Source organism: Pithys albifrons, chromosome 2, assembly GCF_047495875.1.
Source record: "Pithys albifrons albifrons isolate INPA30051 chromosome 2, PitAlb_v1, whole genome shotgun sequence".
NCBI classification, from domain to species: Eukaryota; Metazoa; Chordata; class Aves; order Passeriformes; family Thamnophilidae; genus Pithys; species Pithys albifrons.
Genome location: NC_092459.1, coordinates 28963661 through 28983728, shown reverse-complemented (window position 1 = coordinate 28983728; position 20068 = coordinate 28963661). Strand labels below are relative to the sequence as shown.

The 20068-nt window shown below is 40.3% G+C and overlaps 1 protein-coding gene across 50 annotated transcripts in view; it reads right to left on the bottom strand.

Moving 5' to 3' along the window:
* Positions 1-11940: 11940 nt before the first annotated feature.
* The window catches only part of RIMS1 (regulating synaptic membrane exocytosis 1), a 319637-nt gene continuing 311509 nt past the window's right edge, over positions 11941-20068 (bottom strand). For all 50 annotated transcript variants that reach the window (XM_071548592.1, XM_071548593.1, XM_071548547.1 and 47 more), the window contains 4 exons: positions 18174-18286; positions 15771-15872; positions 14560-14699; positions 11941-14174 (listed from right to left, as the gene is read on the bottom strand). In XM_071548592.1, coding sequence (XP_071404693.1) covers positions 13956-14174; positions 14560-14699; positions 15771-15872; positions 18174-18286 — 574 coding nt within the window. In that variant the 3' untranslated portion in view covers positions 11941-13955. The remainder of the gene's footprint in view (positions 14175-14559; positions 14700-15770; positions 15873-18173; positions 18287-20068) is intronic.

Here is a 20068-nt window from a genome sequence, read left to right as displayed (position 1 = left end):
AGTGAGGATCACTCGTGTAAGCAACACAGCTCTGGGCCTACTTTTGCCCATAGCCTATGAGCAGAAACAACTGAAAATGGCAAATTTTCTATTAAAATAAGAATACACTACATGCCATGTTGACCCACACTTACATTTGACCAAGCATTCTTTCTTGTGACTGATATGTACCATTATCATGTAGATATGAGTGTCTCAATAAACAGTCTTTGTTCTTTTTGGAAAGGGTACTGTAATTTTCCAAATACTGCTACAAATACTTCCCTAAAAAGTCAATCTCTGGCAATGGGTCTGTCAGCTGTTTCAAAATGGCTGCTGTGGCCTAAGATTACATCTTTTGACAGCCATACAAATTACTGAGTAGCTTATTAAGTTTAAAATAAGATCCAGAGTAATTTAGAGAGAATGCAAGCTTGTTTCAATAAAACAGAATGTAGCTGTGCTGTTGATTGATTGATGCTTTTCTACAAGCCTTTGTTTTTGGAGGGTACAAATGTGTTTCTGCAAATGCAGTGGAGGGGGATTAGCTCTGAATTCCACCACTGAGGCCTTTTGTCTTTCATCCCTTCCAGGAAGTAACAAACAGAGCTGTCACTGTTGCATTAGTTACATTTCTCTTTCTGCTCTTACGTACGTAAATCCCTAATCTTGTATGTAAAAGCAGTGGTACACAGTAGGCAAAAATCTTCATTAGACACCTTATGGAAAGTTTGGATTGTAGCCCAGTAAGAACGTTTAATAACAGCAACAGTGTTCCCAAATTCCTTTTTCAGAGTTTGCACAACCAGTACATGGAGCTTTAAACTCACACTGAAAATTGATACAATTTGTTTGTTGATATAGTTACTGTCATCTGCAGTTGTATAATTTATTATCACCTACTGCTGCTGGGGATAATAAAAGAGTGAGTGGGTTTTGAGATGTGAGTAAAACATGAGTACAAAATCTCCACTGGAAATACTGAGTCACTTAATAAACATGTAGACCACAAATTCATTGTACGTAATTTATTATGCAGGTTAACGATGGGCCTGAAATAGAGGACTCTTCTTAGGTTTGTGTGCACATCTGCTTGAGCAGGGAGGAAAGGAGTCCATCTCTGGATGTTACTTCAGTCCACCTCCAAAGGCAGAGGCCAGAGGGAAGGTTTGGAACTGCAGCCACCTCCAGGCCCATCAGCCTGTAGTTTTATAGGTTTTGCCTGATCTGACATATAAATGTTTTAAAGATATAGTTAAAGAAATAGTGATCAGGGTGTCTATATTCTTACAGACAACAGATCACAGATATCACAGCTTCTTTCTGACACTGATGTCTACTCCCAGTGCAGCAGCAGGAGCATCTGGCTAGATTCACATGGCCCAGCCGTCTGGTAGGGGCAGAGGCCTGATATGCACATAGGGCAGTTTGTCTTAGTCGTGTAGATGTGCCAGCCCAACAAAAACTGATCAAATCATCTGACCCGAAGCTCTAAAGCTCTCTGGGAGGAGAGAAGTACCTGCAGAGAAATACAGATGTTGTGAACGCTCTGGTGGTGCACAGCTGCAGGGATCACAGACGATCTGGCCTCAGAAGTGGCTCTGGAAGTAGGTCCTGCCTCAGAGCTTTAGCTGGAAAAATAAGAGCAGTGCTTTGCCTCTGTCTTCTTCTCACCTGGTGCACTTGCCTAACCCAAAAAAGCAGTACAACCTGTCTTTTCGAGGCTGGAAACTTGCTCACCTGTTTGGGGGCGGGGGAAGAAATCAAAACTTTGAAGATTACTGCAGCTGTGCCAACTGGAGACACCTGTCACAACATGAATGAACTACCAAGAATTTGAATTTGCCATTTGAAGTGCACTTTGTAGGTGAAATTCAAGGAAATTGGTGCTCAGTGTAAGCCCAAATGCTAATCCTGCATGTGTTTTGGAATGAGAGAGGGAATAGGAGGAATTGTGGGAGTTCTGACTGAGTAAACCCCACTGTTTTGCTATTTTTTTCAGCCATGGACCACTCTAAGTTCTGCCTCCTGTGGGATAAGTAACCACTTATAGATTTAGCCACTGTGGCAGCTGATAAACACAACTCACCCAGACTGAAGAATTTCTTTTTTTTTTTTCATATTTTTGCGGTTGTATTAAAAAAGGTCAATCATTGATGATTTCCAGGAAAAGCTCTGCAGTCACAATTTTGTTCATTGCATAAGTCCTTAGATGTATCTCTATCATTAAATATGTTTCATCAGTATTTTTATTTCTTTTTATTTTTGTAAATGGCTGTGCAGTGCTGCAGTCCAAATGCCTAGAAAGGCTGTAAATTCCTTGGATCACTGTAATTCTGTTGTAATAAAATGGGCAAAATGCTTAATAGCAACCTTAGTACTATTTTTTGCAGTTATGTTTTTACATTTAGATGAATGGTAACCCAGCTTACAAACATGAGGGCATTCAAGCTCAGGTGCCAAGACATGGCCATGCACTCCATCTGCATTCTTTTTGTGCAGCTGTCACGGTGCCTACAAAATGCCAGTCAAAAAGATAGGACCACCATCTTACCCAGAAATCACATTACAGGCATTCATATTTTCAGTGCATTTTACACTCTTGCCCACCTCTTGAAAAGCCACTATACTCATTTGCAGTTGACAATACATCCATCCAAATTCAATCCTACAGCAGTTTCCTAGGTAACTGGCACAGGAACACTCCACACAGCAGAACGAGCCAAAACACCCGTTAGCGTTTCCACTTCTTTTCAATCCTTTTGAACCATGCAAAGATACAAAGAAAACACCTCAAAACACTAAAAATACCCAAACCCCAAACTAAACCAAACCAATCAACAAGAAGGTCAATAGAAAGATATATTCAGCCACTCGGTTTAATTTCATCCAGGAAATTCTGCATCCGCCAAAAATTAGCTCAGATCTGGAGACAAGACCAATTTAAGGTCTGAAACTGTTTCTCAAGGGTTGGAACTCTTAGGGCTATCTTCACAGATCCCAAAGACCTTTCTAGGCTCTGACTCATGCCAGTAGTATGGACAGATACTTCTGAATCATGTTGGGAGCAAGTAATTTGTGTCTCTGCTTCTCCTAGCCTCTCTTACCACAGCCAATTTCCAGTGTGGCCTTACAAAGGCTGCAAGGCAAGGACCATATCTCCAGCTTCTTAGTGGACTTCAGTTTGCCTGGTAACATTGTTTGGTTCGACACTCTCCCAGGATCACACCAGCCCTTATCTCTAGTGTTCTGCATGTGGCTGCTGCTCACTTACCAGAGGCTCCTCTATCCACCTCAACAGAGAGAGACTCTTCAGTCCCCACTTTGAGACTGGTGTCTAGAGGACTCTGGACGAGGAACAGCAATGAAGGAAGGAGCAGAGCAACCCTGAGTTTGTTCTGCCTGCCTTCCTTTAGGCCAGCAAGCACACCTGGTTCAGCACTACAGCTCTGGTTGCAGCCGCTGTGGTGAGGAGGATTTAATTTCCTTGTTTTGTGTGCAAGAAAAAAGCAAATTCTTGCCCTTGCCTAATATCCAGAATAGTTGCATTTAGGCACTGGAAAAAAAGCTGCAGCCTGAAGCCAGGATCACATGAGAAGAGATTGGGCTGCAAAGCTATGCTGACAGCCCTTCCTAGCAATAGCACGCGCACACACACACACACACACACACACAGAGACCTGATCCCTATGAGAAGCTAACTAAGGTGAGGGGGTAACCTGGGAGTGGCTGACATAAAATACCCTAAAGGAGAGGAGTGGGCTCTGGAATGTGCATTTGAAGGGCTTGGTCTGATGTCAACTTCTGTGAACAAGTCCTGCTGAATCTTGCTCGCATACCCAGGTGAAGCCAACTCGGCATCCTTTGCCAGCCCCATTCCCAAGGAAGTGAGAAGGCTTCACAGCTGGAGGCTGTAGCTTGCAGGCAAGGCCCTCCCATCCCTGCCTGCAATTGTGATAATTTGCTGAAGGGCAGCATGTGCACATCACTCTGGAGCATAGTTCAGAAGAAGTAATTGTTGCCTGCAGCTGTCCTCCTCACTTCAGAGCATGTTATAGCAGGTTGAAGGCTGCTGTAAGCTATGCCAACCACTAACTCAAGAAGCTTTTCTAGCAACTAAACATTGCCGGGACCTAAGGATATGCTAGTCATGTCCCCTGGAACAGTCTCTTCTCCAGGAGCTTGGAGGAAAAATTCCAGGGTTAAATTCTGTTGTCCTCCTGCATCTTGCACAGGAAGGGGAACTTCAAGAACATGGAAATGCAGGGTTAAAATATAAGTTTTGTGCTGTGACCTAGTGCGAGGGTTAAACACAGAGTGCAGCTGCCCTGCCACATTAACTAAGTTGAGAACTGGTAGTTTTCATAATTGCAGACTTTTATGCTAGCGACCTTCCAAAGCAATTTATAACAAGTGAGCACTTCCCTCATTGCTGTCTAGCAGAACCCTGTTGCTGAAGTGCAGGTGCTCAAGAAAGGGGACAGAAAATCATGTCCCCTGCCTACCCTCAATGTTATACCAAGGTGGGCATCATTCTTCTGTTTGTGCTCCCCTCTTAGATTCCCAGCAGCTGTGTTACAGTCCTAAACCAGGACTGTGTGCTGTTAGCCCCACTGTGATTGGGTAGAGAAGCTCTAGCACTGGCCTTAGGGCTCAGCCCGTGCATTTTTGATGCAGACCTGATGGCCTTTATCGGGTCAGTGAGGATGTTCATGCCAGATCAGCCTGACCCCAAATCTCAGTAAAGTTTAGTTTTACTCTTTGAGGTGTTGGTGCGCTGAAGGCATGAAGACTTTAATCCACGATTTGGCAACTTAAATACCACATTAAAGTATATGGGACTACACAAAACAATCCTGTGCAGTTCCCTACTTCAAGTCCTTCATGGTGTTTTTATGGCTCAGGGTGTCAAACTAAACCTTACTCCCTCAAAGCTATCCTGCTGTTTTTGTCCCTTCTGTTTTGAGCAAGACCTTTCTATTCATGCCTTTGTCGAATGACCTTTCTTAGATAGCAGCTAGATGAGCAGCACCTGAGCTATTAAACCATTTTGGTTGTCAGCAGTAATGTCTTCTTTTTCCTCCTTAAACAGGTTATCATCAAAGTTTAATAATGCTCCAGCACAACCTTTCATTGGTTGCAAGAAATTCCCCTGATGTATTTGACTTGCAGCTTAATAGGAAAGTAACGAAGGTGTAGTGAGGGTACAGCACAGTCTAACAATAAAAGCAGCACTCAGAAAATAAAATGAGGCTTGTTGCTGAATGTTGCAGTAGCCTGATATTAATCTGTCAAAGCAGCTGCTGCAAATAATGCAGGAACAGGGAAAAATGTGCTGTTTTAACACTCCTGAGTGGAACTGCATTGATTTAAGTGAGCTCATAATCAGTACTAAATCAGAGAAAATAGTTGGCTGTTAAATATAACCATTATTTCTTTTTATGCTTTATGAATTTCCCTTCAAAACTTTAGAGTTGTGACTGTTTTGAGAGGTCTTACATGTAACCAGCGGACAGGGAAGCCGATGATCACACACCCGGGTTCACCGCACACGCAGGGAACATCCCATCCGACACTTGGGAAAGAACTTACAGCTATTTTTCTGGTTTTTCCCTCCTCTCTGCTGTGGGAGCGCCGGATGGTGCGCTGTCCCTCCCCGCACCCCGCCGGGCCCGGCGGCGCTGCCCGTGGTGCTGCGTCGCCCTCCGGCGGCCGCGGGGGGAGCGGCGGCCCCGTGCGGCACCGGCGGACGCCTCGCTCTCCCGACTTACAGCTTTGAAGGCTTTTCGTCCTTTCCCGCTGTTCGCAGCCGAGCGCTTTCCTGTAAATGCGTTTCCACAGGCAGATTTATGTCTCAGCGTAACCAAGAGTACTTGCAAGAGCCGGGCTGTGCAGCCCACGGCGGCGCGTTTTCCATCTCCCGCAGACACCCCAGGCACCAAGCCGGGGCCGTGCTCTGTGGCTGCTCTTCTGAAGCTGGCGGCTTTCCAGAAGGTGCCAGCTTTTGCTCTTACTTGTTAGGGAATGTGCAGTATGAAAATAAAGACATTAGGAGGCTCGAGTACGGGTCAGGCAATGTGCTACTGTCACAGATGCGGCGACTTGGCTGGCTGTGCCGCCGCTGGTGCTGCCTTAGGATCGGGCACCGCTACCCCGATCGCCACCTCCTCGAAAGGCAAATGGGGCTCTGTGCTTTGCCCGACTGGAATGGTTGGAGCCGGCCTCCTGCTTCAGCTCTTCTTGTCACAAAAAGAGCCTTACCACACTGTATGTGTGCACTGTGTGTGTCAGCCACGTTCTGTCACAAGAGCACTTTGGGTTCAGCCTCATTGAAATCGGTGGTCAAGTTCCATGACCTGCAGCACAGACGAAGCAAATGCAGAGTCTGTAAAAAATGCATTGTGTGCATAAAATGTGTTGAAAGGGGAAAATAGTGGTCTTAAACCAGCCACAAGACCAGCCACATACACACTGAAGAGCAGCTGCAGAAAGGTGAGGTCTTCAACAATCCTCTGCTTTCCTTCATTGGCTTGCGCTTTGAAGAAATGTAAATGCCATCAAATCCAACAGGCATTCTCTGGAGACAACAGACCCAGTTCTGGGGTGGTAACATGCAAACAAGTGATGGCAGAACAAGACTGATGAATGCTGGGTTTTAGGGGAGATACCCACAGAAGAAAAAAGGTAAAAAAAGATTAAGCCCTGAAGAGTGGCTCACTGCCACAGGAACATCTCCTCCTCCGCCTTTACCTCTTGGGGTTCGTTTTAAGGAATATTTGAATGGCATAACAAAAATTTTAAAAGAAGCTTGCACATATCGCAGAGCTGAAGGATTATATAGACAGCACAGCAGTGACATCTGGTGCAGCTGTAATTTCTTTCTGTTTCAAGCTGTCCTAGGAAAGAAAATCCAAGGTGATTCTTCCCTTTGTCTTGTCATGCATGTGATGAATGAAAAAAGCTGTGTTATTTGTATTCTAATATGAATGGTTTAGGAGTGCTGGTCTGTTCCACCAACAGGCTCTGGGATCAAGTGAGCTGCTGGCAGCACTGTAGCAGGATAACAGAGCTGAGTCCAGGCACCAAACTACACTAAACTTTGCTTCACAGTTTGTAGGAGCAATGACCAGGAAAAGGGCAGGAGGAGGGAAACAGCCTTGCTTGCATTTTATAGTAGAACAGATAATGTACTTCAGCTGTCAGGCACTTTTTCCTACCAGGTAAAAAGAAGCAAAATATGTCAACAAACAACTCTTAAGCTACCTGTGAGAAGTGTATTGATACTTCCTATTCCCAGTAACCACAGCCTTTTGAGACTAGGTACAGAGCAACTGAAAGGTTTTTTTATGACATCAACTTACTTTTTCTGTCCTGGTTAATTCCTAGACAGTCACTTGTCAGAAAGGAAAAGAGTGCATCATACCTTTTTGACAAGCCCCGCTGTTTTCAATACCAAAGTAATGAAGTTGAGCCAAATTCTTTGACCCTTCAGGAAGACATGCACTGCCATCTGCAAGGCTAATGCCCTAGTTGGTACCTTTTCTTTTTGGAGATTTCAGTCAAAAAGAGAGGTGCCAAGCAATTGTGCCTCAGGTTTTTCCCTGGGTCTCCCCTTTTTGTCTCCCCAGGTGAAAGAATGTTCCATTGGTTTCCCTTCCTTCCTTTGGAGAACTCTTGCCCTGCTCTCCATGGGTACCTGCTTCTGATTTCATAGTTTAACCATCACAGAGCACCTGACTTCTTTAGCATCTTAGGCAAAGCTTTGTCAGGGCTGATGAACGATCTCTCACACAACATAGGTTTTTGAGATTAAATATATCCTTTACATGCTCTTAAAGTTAAGTTCACACTCAACGCATATGCCAGACCACATTAAAAAAAAAAAAAGCAGAAGCAAGCTGTACATAAAAACTGATCCATTGGAAAAAGCTGCATTTGTAGCACTGGCTGCTAACAGACATCCAGCCCTTCTAACCTGTAGTTTGAGGAACATCTAGGGACTTATTTCAAATCCAGACTTGTGTCCTCTATCCAGGAAGAATGCACTCTAGGACCTTAATAATCCTAACACAGTGTTCTCCATATTTTTAAGCACTTACTTTTTCTTGTAATTGTCATTATGTTCTTTTGTGTTGCTTTGTTTTTCCCATGCCATCAAGCGTTGCTTACGTTGTCTCAGATTCTGTCACTTTGGAAGAAATACATCCCTTTCTAAAACTGGAGGATGAAGTTCGTGGGTTCTCTCTTGGTTCCTTTTGCTGCAGCTTTAACTAGCTGCAGCCCAAGTATAATGCTGATGATGCCTTTGGCTTCTAACAGACTTTGCTCAGTAACTAAATATTTAGAAAACATTTCCCTCCAAGCTATCACTCACCCTCTGAATTACTGAAAATAATATTTTATCTTTTTTGTTCTTACATGCTAGTTTAATATAATCATATTTGCCTTGTGTGTGGACAGTCCTTCTGCAGTATGCAAATACAGTAATTAAACAGGTTTTTTTGTGGTTTGGTTTTTTTTTTAGTATATACTGTAACATTGAATTGAATTTCTACTTTACATTATTTTCTGGATTTGCAGATCCTAATTTTTGGTTTAAATTGCATTTCTTAAAATATCTAGAATTGTCTTACTGCCCTTTGTATGACTTTGTTCAAAATGGAATTATTCTGTTTTCTATAATTAGTGCTCTAGCCTAGACAATGACAGCTTGCTTCTGTTGAGACCTGTTGTTAAGTAGTCTGAGTAAGTTAGACCAGACAACAGGGCCTAAAGACAAAGCAGGGTTACTGGAAATGCAGAGGTGGTAAGAGCTGCTGCACTTCCTGAAGAGTGGGAGACTGGAACATGAGACATCTTCTCTGTGAAAGACTCTTTCTATAGGAGCTGGAATAAACTAAAAAAAATACCAGTGTCCTGCATAGGTGTGTGGATTAGGAATTTTTATCGGACTGTAGATACTACTTCCTAATATTTGTCAGTGTAAAAAAGACTGGGAGTCAGGAGAAGATGGGATTTTATTATGTCATGTTAGTCTCAGAGGATCTCAGATCTGCTGTTTCCACATTTGTTCTGCTCTTTCTGTATCTGTGAGATGTCTCTGAAATGGGGAATTGCACCTATCCCCATTTAAGTCATCAAAAAATGGTGAGTGCAGAGACCGATACCTAGATTCTCAAAGTCACACAGTAGTATATATTCTGCTGATATAAATGACAAGGAAATATGAAAAAAGTCTCCGTCTTTACTGAAATGAATTATTTCAGACCTAATGAAAATCCACACTGATGGAGATGTCATACAGCCTTTCACTACAGACTCAGTGCTTTACCAAGTGAGCCACTGTTGATTTGTAACTGGATTTTATCAGGGCTCTGAAATTGTAGGCATGTTAAAAGTGATCAGAACAAATAATTCTGAATTGTCCAGTGAGCATTATAATAATGAGTTGCTGCTCATCACCTTTTGAAGGCAATTTTTCCAGAGGCCATCTATGAGATTCTGTGAAACCCTTATGTGTCTCACTTTCAGCAGCCATCAGCCACAACCTCCATAAGACTCAGTTCTAGGGGATGCCTTTCTCATAACTGCAGAGGGATAAATACAGGTGTATGTTTGCCTTACCTGAATTTCTGTATTGATCACTGTAGTCTACAGATTCTGATAATCTTGCACCCTTTCCCTCAGTTCTTACTAATGTTGAGGATTAAGATGCTTTGACTTGACAGCAGAATGTCTAAGGTTTTATGTCCCAATACACAACTATGGCTTCAAATCATAACAACTATTAACTACCTAACCAAGGAGCATTTCATTGGACCAGACTGTGCAGCTGAATCATCATCATCACCTAGAAGGAGTGAAGGCAGCTTCTTCTCCTGTATCCAGCACCTCAGGAGAGATGAATTTGGATCACAAAACTTGGAATAACATTTGATCTATGTGACATGCTGGGCACATGCAATCTCTTTCATAATCATGGTATTTAACTACAAGCATGCATAGTCATCCCTGCAGACACTGAGAAAATTCTCACATTTCTCTTTCTTCTAGAGACAAGTGGACAGGCTGGGAATGAAGTATTGAGACTCTTTACCCTTGATAGTTGTTAGCTGTGTTTTTAATCACTGAAGATGGCCAGAATACTCATTGCCTGACTTGAGAAATTATATACTTCAATAACTGCCTGCTTTCTTGCAGATTGCTTTCTGCTATGTTTGCAGAATTACAGTAGGGTAACATGGAGTGAACATTTAAGGTTTTAAAGCAAGACTGCCATGACTTCCTTCATTTAAAGCAAAAGATTACAAGTCCCATAATCCTGTTTCCTAGAGTTAAATGGGATGTGGACAGTAGAGGAATGACTGACTACACAGGAGCAGCAAACAGCCAACTTCATAGAGGACAAGTCACAGTCTAGAAGTAAAACTTTGGAGTACACAGGAAAGCCAATGAAAGTCCACCCTGAACTTGTCTTCTGTGTATACCATATCATACCTGGGCTGCATCTGACTTTTCATTTGTTTGTGAAAACAGGCCATGAAAGTGCATATGTAATTTCTCTGTGAATTACAAAGACATGAGATCATGAAGTTCCAGTTTGGCTAACCCAATCACAGCAGTTCTGATGCCTCTCTAACACAAAGGTCAAGGTCAAACCACTTTGCTCAGAAAGAGGGACATAAATTTGCATTTCAGTGTAAAATTTAGAGTATTTACTCATCGTGAAGAAAATAATGGTCTGATTATAGGTCAGGGATTATGAGTTTAATAATCTTTGCTCTTCCCCTGCGTATGACATATATATAAGGCAGTATTGCATTCTCAGGGGAAACAAAAAGGAAACTAAAGCTGATTTATTTGTGTATTATAATCCCAACAATCAGCATTGAGTTTTTAAAAGGCAATAGTCCCTGGGAAAGGAGTCCAGCACACAATTTATCTGACCTAGCACAGTCTACTGCTTCATTCCAGAAATCTTGGCATATATGATCCCTGTTCATCAGAAACACCATAAATGAAATAGTTCAGCATGTCTTTTGCTGCCATATTTTCTGTGCTCTAGAGGGAAATCAGAAATGCTGGACTTTATTTATTTCTCAGGATCAGAAAGGGAAAGATATCCTATTACTGGATACAATATTCGAAACCATGAGATTAATGAAATGGAGGGCTTTTTGCAACAACATGACAAACTGTAATTAACCAGATCACTCTCACCACACAGAATAACATGCCTTTTGTTCAGAGATTTACCATGTTTAATTAGTCATTTTTTTCAGTAGCTTAACCATGTATTCAGTTAAATAAAGTTATAAACAAAAGTCTTCAAACTGAGACAATACTGTCTTTATGCTATTTTTAAATTGTGATCAGGTATCTGTAGGACATGGAAAACTAAAAATCAAAGTACATAATCTTTTCTTCTCTAGCAAAATTTAGTGCCAAATTCTGCTCTCAGGTAAATTTCTATAAAGCATTTACCATAACAGCATTACAATACAGGGGCATATATTTATGGGTTTAAAAGTGCCAAAGATCAGTAGTTGTTGTCACATCTTAAAAGCTCAGCAAACACCAAATGGAGACCTGGTGTCTGTCTCTAAAACATAGTGCCCTGCTGGCCTACATCAAGCAGTCACAGCATCACTCCTCTCCAACAAATTGATTTGATTTCACCAGATGGTAATTTGGCTAATTTTTTTTTAACTTCCAATTTTCCTGCTTCAAGAAATGAGAGCACAATTTGGCTCCTTTCTCAGGGAAAAGGAAGCCAACCAAACATGACTTTCACTAGGCCTCAGTTTTCAGCCCCAGATTTCAACATACACTATTACAGCAATCAAAAGAACCATAGAAATTACTTATCATTTCACTGTTCCTTAACATATTTCACACAGTCCTGCAGCAAGCAGAATCACAGATGGACCTCAGAACATACAGAGAGCACAACTACTACACTGGACATGAAAAGGAAATTTTATTAAACATGTTTACATAACATGAGTTGGAAGTTCATTTAAAAGCACAGGGGAGTGTTAAGACAAGTGGTCAAAATAGAAAGATACTATTGAATTATAACTAGTTGGTGTTTGGCCACTAAGACAGAACAGGATCTAGTAGTAGTGCACCAATGCTTGAGTTCTTCCTGCTCAGCAGGTCGAGCAGTAACCAATTTATGCCCTATGGAAAGATGGGCAGAATAATTCCCATGTGTTGATTAATAATAAATAGTTCACTTGGTGCAGGCAGTATGTCTATGAATTAAAACCTAGTGTGTACACAGTTTCTACATGTGTTACAGCCCCACAGTAGGAATCTACACCAAAATAGTTATTAGAAGGAATTTGGTCCGTACTACATCACGTTTTCCATAGGGTAAAAAATAAAGTCCATCTATAGACATTTAGCACCAGACCCACAGACCTAGCCTGGCTAAAACCTGCAAAATGTCTATAAGAAAAATGGATGGCTTAGATTTCTTGGTTACTTCAGTATATTAATTACGAGCAAACTGTACAAGAACATGCAACATACAAGCTGGCCTATGTGGAACTAACATACATTATTAAATAACCTTTGTCATCTCTTTTTTACAAAACGTGCATGCAGCTTTGAACAGTTCCAAGTCATGCTGCTCTATTTTTGTGATCACAAAATTGAATGGCCTGTAAAAGGAGGGGAAACATATCAATGCACCTGCAGGAATCTGCAGTTCTTCGCACATTTACAGAATATCACAAGGGATTTCAAGGCCAAGAAGAACTCAAATGAATAAAAAGCAAATTGAAATTTGACTTTTTTTCTCCAAAAAGTAAGATATCTTGCGTTAAAAAATCAAGCCTTGTGCTTGCATCAATCTCAAAGAAATGTAAACTCAAATTTGATAAAAACATTAGTAAGTGCAGAACATTTCAACTGGAATTTCCAGTGAAACATTGAACAACTCATACCATGCTCTATCCAGGGCAGACAGGTGCGTCTGAAGTGACACACATCAGAGAAGCCTGGGTACAGCTGAAAGTGTCATATGCTCAATTCATTCCTGGTCAACATTTTGGGAAGTCAAATATACATTTATACACAGAAACATAAGTATTTCCTCTCCATTTCTTGGAGGAAAATTGCATTACCAGTAACATATTCAATGTCAAAATTAAGACTAAAGCTGCTTTATACCAGTCCCCAGCAGTAGTTGCAGAATTCTTCAAAATTCTTCCATGCAAAACATCATAAACATAAAAGTTATTATATATATATATATAATGCAAACATATCTGCTTTTTACAAAGAAAAAGTGGCACTGTGATGATTATTTATTTTTGGGAATATAACTTAGATTGGTCATTTGTTCTGGGTTCCCACATGAGAGACTTGTAAGTACCAGAACTGAGAAACGATCTGAACTCGCTGGAATTGTAACAGTGGCTGTTGAACACTTTAATGATGCTTACAGAGATATGCTTCAGCCCTTTTTTGTTTGGTTTAGAAAAAGAAAGGAAGGGTCTCTGTTAGCATTGTGAGGACTTCTACAAAACTAGCAGAATCATGTGGCAAAAAACTGGTGGAAGTGACAAGTACAGAAAAACTGTTGAAACACCAGGAAGGTAACACTGCTTGAGGGCTCTGTCAAAATGTGAAAAATACAACATTGTTAACAGAGTGAGAGCTTCCAGTTTGGGTCATCTTTGACGTAGATCGAATCTAAATATTCCTCTCTTTTTCTTTTTTTTTCCTTTTTTTTTTTTTGTTTGATCATTATAAGCATCAGTGATAGCCGCTAAGAGATTAGCCATTTGTGATATACCTTTGTTCTGTCATTTCAAGCCATCTCTCAACAAACAGACATACGTTTGGATAACTACTACAAGTAAAAACAGAAGTGATTGTCTCTCTCCAACAGTGTTTTTTGATTATGTTAATATCTGGCTCCAATTGTTATCCTGGGTGATCTTTTTATTAGACAGCACCTGCTACTATGATCTGATGCAGGGAGGCCCAGTTGAACTTTCCAGAGATGACTGGGAAGCCCTGCGTGTCAATGGAGTCAATGTTGGATCCACTAGCGATGAAGGTGGAAATAATTTATACCAGCCTATTACCACACTGGATAGATCTAGTTCTTCCAGAAGGATCTGGGCAACTCCCATGAAGCATTTGTGGTCCATTCGGCCATAGTCTCCCCAGACTATTACCTGGAAGAACATAAAACTAAAGTTCAGCATTGTCCCCAAATCAGTACTTATATGGAGTTATGTACTTACACCCTTGCATATATATGTGCACTCCTGCTGGTATTGTGTAGTAAGGAAAATGTTATTCTCAAGGGTGAATGATTGCTTTCCTTTTGTGGGAAAACGTAATGGCAAGACAGGAATGAGAAGCAACAAAAGAGAAATGTTTACTAGAGTCAGATATTTTTCACATCTGTAACCACAAGCCACAAGGATGTGTTTGATGATATTTATAAAATTAAATGCTGATGAGTTGGAATGGGTTTACACATATTGGTTAAATGTAAGTCAACATGCAAGTGCTTTTCCAAATGACAGCCTAAAATGGGACTAAGAAGCAACTGACCTGAAGGACTTTACCCTGTGGACTTTCTTCAAAAACCAGTGTCTGTTGGTACAAAGGATCAAGGGTCTTCCTTGCAATTCTTGTCTTCTTCTTAGCTATACATGCTCCATTTTCCAGTAAATATACTTTGACATATGGAGCTGCAAACAGAACATCATGAATGTTATGTTTGGACTTACAGTGCATATCTGAGATGGTGGACAAATGCCTTAAAAGGAAACTGAGTGGAAAGAAAATGACACATTATCTTCACTGTATCTTCACAATTGTATAACCTGAATGCAATTGTATTTATAAAATAAATTATATGGCCCATAAGAAATCAATTTGATTTTTATAAACTTTGAATATAATGATGTAAGATGTTACTAACAACGATTACACATTATGTCTGTCATTTTAAAAACACTATTTTTCCCAGAATTAACTGTCACTGACAGCTATTCTGGAGTCTCTATGTATGCGCAGGGGTCAGAGATAGTTCAAAACAAAAGTAATATTTAAAACTATGCCATTCCAATAGCACAGACATTAATTGTTATTTCCTCTTCACCTAAAGAGGTTGTAAAGTACCATTTTGGCTAAATATTATTTAAAACAACTGTTCCAGTTGTTACAGTAAATAGTCTTTATGGTATTGATTCTAAATCTCCTCTCATAGAGATTTCTATAAAAAGCTAAAATTTCAAAAAGTGTCCTTATAAAATGATACATTATTACATCTCACTCATTATACAAATTATTGAACCTAACACTAGCACAAGCTACTGGCCTCTTGAAGCACCTTTGTGTACAGAAGACCCTGGCATGTGACTTTGTTCATTTGTTTGTTCAAAGCACTTTCTTCTGTTCTTCATCTCTTTTCGTGGAAAATAAACAAGAAGGACCTCATCTGTATAGACCAAGTCCGTCTTGAATACATGACTTGCCTAAGATACACAGAAATATTTCTGCAAATATTCCTTCCAGAACAGATGTTGAGTTGCAGAAAATCATTCCTTAAAAGGTGGCAACCAAATGGCAGAAGCAAAGTGGTAAAAAGAGGACGTCAGCAGCAAGCCTATATATCCACACACGCACTCCTTGTTGAAAAGCAAACCAAACAAATGCAAATGCAGTGACAGCTAACAGGGAGCTCAAAAAAATCTCCAATCTTCAGTTAATTAGAATATTTTATATTGTTGTTTTCTGTTTGTCAATTTTTTCCATACCTGGGGTAGACTTGGAGCCAGGTTTTTGTATGAGGCCACGGGCTCTAATGACTTCTACTTCTAACTGGCCTTTTTTATCCACCATTCCAATCTGGATGTCACCTGAGAGGGAGGAGAAGGAAATATATGTTTTAGAGAAGAACTACAGCCCAGAATATAGAGTATAAGAGTGTGAAACAGTAAGACTAGATTGATACTATTCTTCTGCATTATTATTCTTGTTACTTCTCCTTCTGATCCCTTTAATTTCTCCATCCTTAACCAAGGACTAAATGATATATCCTTAGGGAGCACAGTGTCCTCTCTTGGCACACAGTTTATACCAGACCAAAAGTGGTGGATTTTTCTGCAAAAGTCTCCAACAAGCACAGGGGTGATGATGTTCCTGTTTTTATCAATATTCCATACACCCATTTTTCATGTGAATAAAAGATCACAATGTTAAAAAAAGAAATTGCTTTTCTTTCTAAATAGTCAAACTCATCTCCCTGCATGAGTTTTGACAAATGACATTTTCTGCAGAAAAAGGAAACTGCTAAGTCTGAGACCAAGTACTGTTCTGATCTAGATCAATAAAATACAAGGAAAATCAACTATGAGCTGATGCTCAAAGCATTACATATTTATGGTTTCATATATCATGGAATCAGCAGGGTAGAAACCTAACAGGCCACTTAGAATAAAAAATGCTCAGTATGACACAGGTAGCTCTGTGACACCTGGGCAAATAAATGAACTACACCCATGAAACACATGAGTGTGCATATACTTGATATGTAAACTCTGGTTGTCTGAAAAACCAAACTCACAAATAGGTAGTCCTGAACTACAGAAACTGGGATCTGGATTTAGGGAGACAGCATTTTGAAATTAACTGGGCATGAGATTTCCACATTTTTCTAACAGCATGTTAAAGCAGTGTTTATACCTTGGTATGTGAAGTATAACAGAGCAGTAGGGAAGATTTTTTTTATCAATCAAACTTTGCTTGAATAAACATAGCTCTGTGTGGCACTAAAAATAGCTCAGAGGAAAATTCCATCAAGCCTTTTTAAGAGCATATCTCTGTATCACATATCCAAAATAAAACCTGCATCAGGGAACCAGAAGGGGGAGCGATAATACAAACATTTTCAAATTGTCACCTGTGAATGGTCTTCTGAAAATTGCTAAAAAGCATGATGGAGTGCTTTCCAGGGGGCAAAACTTGAGCTTTTAGTAAATAGTTCTAAGAAGTTAAAATAAACGTATTACTCCAGTTATCTGCAGAAAAATCTTTAGTCAAAGAACAAGATTAAAATAAAGAGTCAGAGAAAATCTAGACCCTTATATTCATATCAATAAAGCCACTTAGATATTTATTTGGCAAACAATCTCATAAATACATTCTCTTTCAAAATAATAATAAAATATTAACACAGTATGGTTGGTCATAATTAATGCTTTAGCAGAGGTAATTTGGATTTATACATCAAGTCTTTCCTTAGAGGGTACTCAGAGAATTCTCTGCATAATTTTCCTTCTGTGCATGAGTTGGGAGAGGAACACTGATTCTGCAATTTTTCTTTCTGTTTCTTTGTCTTTATTCAGATGTGTCTCAGTAGCCCTTCCTAAAGCTGATTTTCTCAAGAGAGTTGTACTGAGGCATTGCCCATTTCTAATTTCCAGCAGGAGAAGTATCATTACAGTAGTGGATCAAAGACTCCTCACTCAGCATCCTAAAGCATGTCTCATATGTAAGCAAAAAATAACCCAAAGCCCAAGCCTTTCCAAAGATACTTACACAGCCTTGCACTGTTGCACTCCTTGTACAACTCTTACTCTGTTCATATAAACAAGATACAGCTAATGCTACTATAGGAAATTACAGACTTGTCTGGAACATAGAGAGGATTACAGATAGCCCCAGGCAGCTATTGTAGAAAAAGACTTTGTGTCTCTGATGGCACTGTCTTTATCCATGACTGATAAATGGGCATTGCAATTGTGGGCAGAACTTCCACATTCTGGGGATAGATGAAATAAGCTTGGAAAAATGCAGTTTGGCCAGAAACCCTCTATCACGTGCAATATAATCTGTGTCAAGGAAATATAAAGTCTGAACAGCTGAGATTTTGCAGTGAGATACAACTGGAGAAGCCACAATAATTTTTGAGTGAGAAGTGAAACCCCTATCTTCAAATTGCAAACAAGATTAGCCAACACCCTAAATGGAGGAAATACTATTTCTTATCCCACGTTTGATGCCAGCATGCTAGAAACACCAGAGACTGCATGTAGGACCTTCAAGTTTACAGTTAAGAAAGACACTTTGTAAAAGTCTTTTTGGTGCTGTAGTCTGGCAGTGTGTGTATTAGTTAATTGTCTCATTATTCCTTTATCAGGAGAACATGTTATTCTTACCCATGGCAGGGGTTGCTAGTGTTTGTCGGCCTACTAACTGTGCCGGTCCGAGGCCATCGAGGAAATCACTGAACTGACTGTCAGCGCCTAGCCGGACTCCAGGAAATATTAAGCTGAAACAAAACAAAAACTGGTTAAGCATAAGAATGGGATTCATCTCTATTGTCCTACAGTATTTAGCTCAGAAGTACTACTGACACAAGGCAAGCAGCTCAGGATCCACAACCACATATCATTCTGCAGCATCAGGAATGGACTGTGTTCCCATGGACACCAAAGCAGTGTAGTGAAATTCTGCACATGGACCTGAAGTAGTTCATACAACAGGCCTTGCAGGAGCAGTTCTGCAGGAGCAGTGAAGAGTCTAACAGGTGAATAAACTGTGAGTGACCTTGTATGAAAAAAAAAAACATAAAAAGCTGCATGGAATGGAATAGCTTATCCTTCATTCTTGAATGCTTGATTTACTTAGATCCAAACTCCATCTGCATCAGTTAGAACAAACAGGGAAAACAGATGTCTACACTAAATTAATCTGATTGCTGCAGCTGTTTAATGAAGCAGTAAACTGGCATGTAGTACCCGTGGTGATTAGTGTTAACCTAGTGTCTCTCCCTAGCCAAAATATTCTGGTAGACAAATCTGGATCTACAGTTGCTACCCATCCCTCTTTCAAGATACAAACTCAACTGTAATACATTGGCACAGACTATATGGAAACATTCAAGGCCAGGTTAGATGGGGCTTTAAGCAGCCTGGTCCAGCTGAAGATGTCCCTGCCATGGGCAGTAGGGTTGGACTAGATGACCCTTACTGGTCCCTTCTAACTCAAACTGTTCTGTGATGCTATGATATATGCTTTTCCAAGCTATTTGATTATTTTCCAGAGTCTTCACTTTATTTTTAATAGATATAGGGTCTCCAAACAATAAGAAAAGAAACAAACACAAAAAAAAACAAAAAAAAGAGAAAAAAGATCTATAGTGGGAAGACTCAGCTTTGACTTCCTCATCGCAATTATGAGGAATAAAGGAACTTTGAACCAGGTCTAGGTAACATCTTACCCAGCAGGCCATCCACCACTCTGTATCTGCTTCTCCCTCAAAAGAAAATTCCCTAACAGACTGCAATAAATAATAAAAAACTTACTAATAAAACTATCTAGTGTGAAAAGCTTTGATTTCTGCACATCAGGCTCATGTGCTCCAGCCATTCAATTCACGCTGAAAGCTCATTACAAACCCATTAGTTTCAGAGAAACTTCTCTCTTAAAGACTAACTGCTTTTACTATGCTTGCATAAAAGTATAGAATGTCTGTGACAAAACCTGTCCAGAAACTATCACAGAATCATAGAATATCCTGAGTTGGAAGGGACTCACAAGGATCATCAAAGAGCTCCTGGCCCTTCACAGGACAGCCCTGGAAGTCACACCATGTGCCCTAGAGTATTGTGCAAATTCTTGAACTCTGTCAGGCTTGGTGCTGTGACCACCTCCCTGGGGAGCCTGTTCCAGTGCTCAACCGCCCTCTTGGTGAAGAACTGTTTTCCTAATGTACAACTTAAACATCCCCTGACACAACTTTAGGCCATTTCCTCAGCACAGTACTTTTCATTAGAAAACTCTGATTTTCCTAAAGGTAAACTTTTTCACAGAAGTTTAGTTTTAAAATATCTTGGTTTTAATAAGATTTCTTTAGATGGAGGAGGAAAAAAATCTCAAGGTCTCTACTTAAACCATCAGCCCACCACTAAACAGCATTCACCTAACCTTCAGATGCAGCTTCAAGCCCATCCCTTCTGACAAGACACAATCTGCTTCTCTCCCCGGTGTCACCATCCTTTCTTTCTTGCTGCTGCTGTTATGAAAATTTCTTGCTTTCTCTTTGGCCTTT